This window comes from Athene cunicularia, assembly GCF_003259725.1.
Source record: "Athene cunicularia isolate RWA chromosome 15 unlocalized genomic scaffold, athCun1 chr15_part1, whole genome shotgun sequence".
Classification (NCBI taxonomy): Eukaryota; Metazoa; Chordata; class Aves; order Strigiformes; family Strigidae; genus Athene; species Athene cunicularia.
The window spans coordinates 2,096,514-2,104,054 of NW_020799121.1; the positions used below are offsets into that span (position 1 = coordinate 2,096,514).

Below are 7,541 nucleotides of genomic sequence, written 5' to 3' on the forward strand. Positions count from 1 at the left end.
GCGCCGCCATGGTGCCCTGGGGAGCGGTGCTGTGGCGGCGGCTGCTGAGGAAGCGCTGGGTGCTCGGCGTCGTCTTCGGGCTCTCCCTCGTGTACTTCCTCACCAGCACCTTCAAGCAGGTCAGTGCCCGCCCCGGAGCCCCGTCCCGCCGGCGGGAGGTGCGGGCTGGGTTAGATCATGCTTATCCCCGGGTAACTGCTGTCCTCCAGGTGCTGTTGCTGAGCTCCTGGGGTACGTTGCCGTAAGAATTACCTCGTAATTATTAAATGAAGACGGGAGTTAAAAAAAAGTCACGTCAGATACTCTGGCTGACAGCAGTGGTGTTTTGAACCAAGACTGGAAAAAAAGGCTCGAAGGGACTGTTGTAACAGCTCTTGTGGACTATAATTCTGCTAGCAAAGAATTTACAAAAGAGAAATATTGTGCCTATAGTTGTTTAATATAATATACGCTACTTCTGTGGTTGCAGTGACTGAGTTTGGGTGTGTTAGTTGATCCCTCAGTGCATACCCCCGTTTTACTGGGTTACGTTGCTTTCCTGCTGTGCGTAGCAAAAAGTAAATTACCGCATGCAGTGTGTTGCTTACGCCGTTGCCACTGGAGTTTCCTGTGCTGTGTAGTTCACAACTACCAGGCGTTGTTAATTGTGGGGAAAGCGCATGGACTGGAATGGCAGAAGGAACTTGTATGTTTAGTTGCATAACTGTCTTTCCTTGCAGGAAGAGAGGACAGTGAGAGATCGAAATCTCCTCCAAGTGCAAGAGCACGAGCAGCCGATCATGTGGAAGGTGAAGTTCAGCTCGGGAAACAGCAGTCAGCTGAGTAACCAGTGCAGGAATTCTGTGCAGGGGAAGCTCCTCATTACAGATGAACTGGGTATACTTGATACTAAGAATTTACTCCGCGTATTGCAGTGTTGAATGCTGCTTTGCCTGTCTGGTTGTTGATGGCACTTCCACGTAACAACTGCTCCTTATTAAAGTGTTCTTACTGCACAACCTCAGCAGCTGGTGCTTCATCCCAGGCTGGGTTCATTTTGCCGTGGCTGCAGACACAGCTGATGTGATCTGTGCACAGCAGGCTTGGGTCCAGCTAGGCTTGGCTCAGGCACAGGACCTCAGGAGCACAGCTGTACTATTTCTAGGGCTACCAAGGCTTCCAGTTACCTTTGCACCGAGCTCAGACATTCGGTCCTGCTCAGTTTAGCGAGGTCCCTGCAGAGCTGTCTCCCTGCAGTGTGTTCCTGCTGTCAGGCACGTTAGGGAGAGTAATCGGGGACACCTGACGGGCCTTGTGTGGAGGCAGCTCAGGACGGGCCCAACTGCTGCGCTGTCACAGTTAACAACCTCAGCTGATCCTTGTAGACCTAAGGACGTTTCTTGTAGATTCTCAGATAAACCACTTGTTTTAAGCATATGGAGCCTCTCCTGCCCTGCACATATGCTTCCCCAGTGTGTGTGTTGCACAGGTACCAGACCCTTCTTGACCAGAGACCAAGGCTGTAGAAAACCCACCATGTCTTCTGTGATTAGCATCAGTGTTAAATTTAGCCCTGCCTGAATTATGCTTACTGCTGATTCACTGAGGTATCTCAAATCACAGAGATTTTTCCCAGTCTGACACTGTGGTGGTACAGTTTACATAAGGACATATGTTGTGGTTCTGTACTACTAAGGATTCTGCCTAACAATGAATATTACAGCTATCCTACGGGGATACATCTAAGACTCTTTATACTGTACTGTAAAGAGAGTTATCCATAACCAAAGAAAATGTCATACTTTTTTCCATCACCAAATGCCTTTCCACTTCCAATCACAACAATGAATTATGCCAAAAAGAAATCAGAACTTAAATATTCTGCATTTTAAATGCTCATACTGTATATACAGCATATTAGAGTAGGTACATAATAGTTGTGCAGATAACACCAGGCTCTTATGAAACTCATCTCTATGTCCAAGTGTTATTTCAAAGAATTGCTAGTTAGGGCTTAAATTAGAGGGATCATCATGTACTAAATAATAAATCTGTTCTTAAGTAATGTGATTCTTACCATGGATTTCTATAGAACCTACAACCAAGTACGTCTTGCAAGTTGTTACTACTCTTTCTGTTTTTCAGGCTACATCTGTGAGAGGAAGGACCTCCTGGTGAATGGCTGTTGTAACGTCAACGTGGCCAGTACAAAGCTGTACAGCTGCGACAGCTGCCTTCCCAATGGCTGCTGCAGTGTGTATGAGTACTGTGTTTCCTGTTGCCTGCAGCCCAGCAAGGTGCATAGACTTTCTCCTGCTTTTCAGGTGTTCTGAGCTGCTCAGGCTCCTCTGTGTCTAAAAGTACTTGTTTGTGAGGAGCTTTTTTCTTGGAGGGACAGTTGTGTTTCCTGGAAGGATGAGGAAAGCCTGCAAGGACCATATGGCAAGCTCAAAATAAGGTTTTAAAAAAATCTCACCTTTGAGAGGAAATGCTGGGAGCCTTGCAGAATGTTTCAGCTACAGGGAAGTTGCATTTGCTGAAGGGAGATGACTGCAGAAGAGCTAATCCAGCCAGCAGCAGTTTTGTATTCTGTTGGCTTCTCTAGATGCTCTTGCTACTGCTGGGGTTCTGTGATGTGTTAGAATTTCTAGCAAGCACTGAAAGGTTAAGTGGAGTTGCTTGCTATTCCTTTGATACTTGAGCTGTGTGGGTTAAGGTGGACTTTGATCACTCCTTGTTGATGTATGATGTTGGTTTTTTGTTTTGTCTTCATTTTTGCTAACCATTTTAGCAACATCTTCTGGAACGCTTCTTGAATCGGGCAGCTATTGCTTTCCAGAACCTCTTCATGGCAGTGGAAGATCACTTTGAGTTGTGTCTGGCAAAATGTAGGACTTCATCACAGGTAAGAAAGCGCTCTTGGAAAATGGGACTTAGGTCCCATGTATGACTCGTCTGTTGTGCTTGCACACACAGCGGCATCTTCATAAATGCTAAGATATGTCTGAGAGTTAATCTGAAGGTCATCCTCTGATCTGTAAGGTGAAATAGTAACATCAGCAGTAAATGAAGGGCAAAGTGCATATTTAGGGCAAGATGAGTTGTATACTCTCTTTAGAAAAGAGGTACTTCACTAAAAAGAGACTAGCTGAGTTCAGTGACTAGTGAAGATCTCATAAGGATGAAAACAGTGAGAGTTGTTGCAGTAGCTTCAGAATGCTACTTATTTTATGGTATGTTTTCAGACTTTCCATATGCTGACAATCATCTGCACAGTAACTCAAAAAGTATGTTTGCTTTTTAAGAACAGAGGTGAACTTCTGTTACCCATGTGGTTTTATTAGAAGTTTTTGTCTAAGCAAGCATTGGCCCTCTTAGAAAGTGCTGTTGGAGATGTCATGCAGCTTGAGTATTTAATATAGCAATAGGGATGGATTGCAGACAAAGGACATAGTTCCAAATGTCTCCAAAGTTGGTGGTTTTTTTTACCCATGGTATCTGAACTCTAGCTTTATCAAGAAAAATGCACACATCTCAAGTGTCAACTTTATGTGCCTTGCTTGCTTGGGACATTTGATGATACTGCCTAAGCATGTACAACTTTTTTGTTGTATATTGAATCTGTTCGCACCTACTTGGGTTGTCTTCTGAAAAGAAGGTTCTGGGTATGGTTCAACATTAAAGTGCTGTAATACAGCAACCGTCTTTTATATGTTGCAAGTGCAGTGTTGTTTGACTCCAGATAATATGCTTATGTGTAGAAGAATTTGGGAAATGTTTTCCATATCCATAAATGCTCTGGGTTTTGGCCCTCAGCGAAGGGATGTATTATTTCAATATGTGTGTATTCCTAAAGCTTCTCCTCCTCTTCCTGACAGAGTGTGCAACATGAAAACACCTATAGAGATCCAATTGCAAAATACTGCTATGGCGAATATCCCCCAGAGCTTCTGCCTGTTTGAAAGCTGCATGATCTAAGCAACAAAGGGAAGGAACTGCAGACTAGAATCTAAAAGAGCAAGACAACAGCTGTTGCTTTATAAGAGCCTCGGTGTAAATGGCTGATACTGTTTCTGGGGACAAGCCCAGAGGTGTACAGTGTAAGGGAGGGACGTAAATTCTCTGGGATTGAATCTTGCTTTCTTCAGTTTGTTACGCACCTGCTTTAGAGTACTAGTACATTCTTTGAGTACTTTCTCTAAATTTTAGGATGCACAGAGTCAATCTAGGCTATAAAATGTTGTAGGAAAAATATCTAATGTAGCTTTGCAGCTATACATGGAGGTTCGATTGTGTCTCTGTAGTCCAGAGGCTTTCCAGAGTGATAGTAATAATTGGAGGATTTTTGCTTTTAAAGAGTAAAGCATGCCTGTTGTGCTTCTCTCTCTGAAGCACTTCTTGACATGCATGGTGTACACTACATATGTAATTATGAATTATTTATTCATTTTATATGGATTACTAGCTGAAAGTATTGATGCTTTGCATAGCTAGTTGTTGATGCCTTTCAGTCCCTGTTTTATTATGTCAGGTAGAAAGGATGTTTTAGATCCTGACTAAAGTTGGTTGGTTTTTTTCCTCCTTAGTCTAAAGGAATTGTATTTGGATTCATCACTATAGTGCTTAGTGAGTTTAAAGCATTCAGAACTCCAATGGAGTTGTTATTCTGTCAAAAGTCCCATAACATGTAAGAAGAGCAGGGATCTGCCTAGGATGGGATGTTTATTGTCTGTAGATGCTTTCCTTGTTACTCTGCGACAGTTTCCTCGAAGAGGAGTCTTGTAAACAGCTCTCTGCTAGTCCACTTTCTGACAGGGAACACTGAAGACTTATTTGCTTGAACTTATTCAGGCCATGGTAATTCAAATGTACTTCACTCCTGGTTGTGCAAAAGGTGGGAGTTGTTTTAGGATTTCAGTTTAATGATGTCCTTGTACATGAAGTAACTAAAATGTCGGAACGTCGCTCAAGCCCTCCTCTGAGGACAACTGTGTTGCATGAGTTCAGTTAAACAGTCATGATGATTTTGATTTGCTGTTTGACATACTCGTTACTCTGGAATTTTGGTCTGATCAGAATGGTACTAGAACAGGGTTGGTTATCCCACCATTTCTCCTAGCACTCAAATTTGTAATTTAAACTGTGTCCCTCTTAAGGCTTCACAACACAGAAAAGATGGGTAGAGAACCTGTAAAATGCTGGCTAAATTTGTACTTCCCCTGCAAGTCGCTGGACGAAGTCCAAACACTAGTTCTTTTCTATATGCAGAGCCTCATTTCTCTTGATTTTACCTCATCCGCTTGCTCCATGAATCTGACTTTGTATACGTTTGTTTAAACTGATACTTCCTATTCCCTGACTGAAATAAAACAATCTACAGGGGCTTTAAAAAAACCCCACCAAACAACAAAAAACCCAAGGACAGTGGTGGAGTATCCTAGTGCAAACGATTAAACAAGAAGTAGTGTTACCAGCCAGCTGATAAAATCTACTTGCAGTGTTTTCATTCTTCTTTCCCAGAAGTCATCAAGTGAGATAATGATTCCGTCAGCAGATTCTCTTGAAAATCTTGTTTTTCCAAAAGCTTAAAAGCTTTAGCATTAGTAGTTTATCCACTTGAAAATCTTGTCTCCCCTCTGCTGCCATCCTATGGCAACTTGCTGCAGCAGACATGACACAGTGTAAAGATGCAGTGTGAAATGCCGTCTTCAGAGGGTAGCAGAGGTTACTTCTCTTTTCAGTGTTAAACAGATTCGTCACCCCTGTTCCAGCACTTCATAACTGTTTTCCTCAGGGAAAGCCATCAGGTTGGTCTGTGATCATTCCTACTGAGATATATTCCAGCACTTTATGTTTTTGCACCATGACTGATGAGATCAAGATACTGATGGCTTGCTCTTGCTTTCTTTTCCAACTTGATATTAATTCCTTAGTAGGCGATAGCACCGCTTGAAGCAGTGATTAAGAAATTATAAGAACCAGCCTAATTTGGACAACATTAGTGGGAATTCCTGGCCCCTTTCTCTCCTAGAAAAACAGGATGTTATCAGAAGTGTGTGTGACCTTGTTCCATTCAGTGGGATGGAAACTGCATCCTCCCTCCCTGGTTGTTAAGATGTTCAACTAGTGTCTATACTGTATGTTAAATCATTAAAAATTTATCTGTGTTCCAAAATGCTACCTGTTCTCGTGTCTTTCCTTGAACTACAAGGCAACTCTAACAAAATACAAGTTTGAAAAATGCAGTGGAGCAGAGAGACACTAGCTTGCATGCATGTAATAAAGGTAAGCAAGTAGAGGCAAACAGGAAATCTATTTCATTTCAAGAAAAGAGCATGTCTCTCAGTGGTGTACAGAAAGATCTGGCCCTTTGCAAAAGCAGGAAAAGGAATGCAAATGATTGTTCCATGTTGTGAAGGTAGATCAGATCTGTTCTTCCTGGTGCTACTGCTGTGTGGTTTAAGTGATGTCCATCCCTCTTTCAAAAAAGGCTGGCGATTCTGTGGTTGTCAGTGCCTGTCTTGCGTCTCCTTTTTATTTGTCAGCTGTGAGATTCAGGTTGTTGACTTGTGTTTGGCAGCAGATTTAATGAGAGCACTTGATGGAGCGACCTGCTCTGCTTATCTGCACTGAGGTCAGTGCTGGGGATAATTGAATGGGTTGTGTACTCCTTGATTTCTGTAGTTTACAAGAATATTAATGCTAGTGAAAAATGGTAGCAGCTGACATCTAGTGAGGAGCAGATACAGTATTTAGCTGTACCAAGCTGGAAGTGTTAATCTATGGTAGAAGGGCAAAGCAGTAACAGCCATCTTTGCTGAATTTAAACGTGAGCCATTGGCCTTGAAAGAACCTGCTGTACTGCTCCATTGGGATAGTACATGGAGAACTGGATAAAAATTCTTATTGTGATGGGCTGGAGTTCTGAAAAGGCAAAAGCGGACTTTGGGCTTGAGGACAACACTAAACAGCTGATCATGGTTTGTGCATTCTCAGAATCTCACTCATCGTAGTGGGAATTCTTCACTGCCTCCTGTATGTGCTCAGGTTCTAATTGCTTGGAGAACTTTCTAATAAACTATATTAGGAGTCCATATCTGAATCTAAAGCACTAAGCACAGCAAATCCTAAACATGTCATTGTTCTGATATGCTTTTAAAAAGTAAATTTTTTTCTACTTCCCTTGTCATTTAGTTGGACAGGTTTAAGCTTTAGAATTTGTTCTGTCTTGTGCTAGTCACATAAACTGCAAACGCACTAGATCCTTTTACCTACCCCCATAATGTGATATTTGTTCTTTAGTTTTTCTAGTCAAGGAGAGGTGGGGGAGGAGGTGAAAAGGAATTTTCTAACTCAGCAAGTTCCACAAAAGATGGAGTTCAGCAAATTATTGGTGCTTTAATAACAGCCCTCTGCATTTCTTTACAACCCGAGGCAAACAACTAACTATATGCAGAGGGGGGGGCGGGGAAATGCCAACTTCAAAACCTCCAGGGAATGATGGAAAAGTACTTAGTTCTTCATTTTTTGATCCATGTCTAATTAAACCGACAGTTCTATCT

General features: G+C 42.4%; 1 protein-coding gene across 1 annotated transcript; it reads left to right on the plus strand.

The window, feature by feature from the left end:
- The first annotated feature begins 6 nt into the window (after positions 1-6).
- On the plus strand, positions 7-6,157 carry C15H12orf49 (chromosome 15 C12orf49 homolog). The gene is made up of 5 exons (XM_026859428.1): positions 7-119; positions 720-876; positions 2,125-2,276; positions 2,771-2,884; positions 3,858-6,157. The coding sequence occupies exons 1-5, from the start codon at positions 9-11 to the stop codon at positions 3,939-3,941; spliced, it is 618 nt and encodes a 205-aa protein (XP_026715229.1). The 5' UTR covers positions 7-8; the 3' UTR covers positions 3,942-6,157.
- Positions 6,158-7,541: the final 1,384 nt, after the last annotated feature.

Coding starts and splice junctions, on each gene's coding strand:
- C15H12orf49 (XM_026859428.1), top strand. CDS start 9: ATGGTGCCCTGGGGAGCGGTGCTGTGGCGGCGGCTGCTGAGGAAGCGC. Junction 120..719: donor TCACCAGCACCTTCAAGCAG/GTCAGTGCCCGC, acceptor CTTTCCTTGCAG/GAAGAGAGGACAGTGAGAGA. Junction 2,277..2,770: donor GTTGCCTGCAGCCCAGCAAG/GTGCATAGACTT, acceptor TAACCATTTTAG/CAACATCTTCTGGAACGCTT.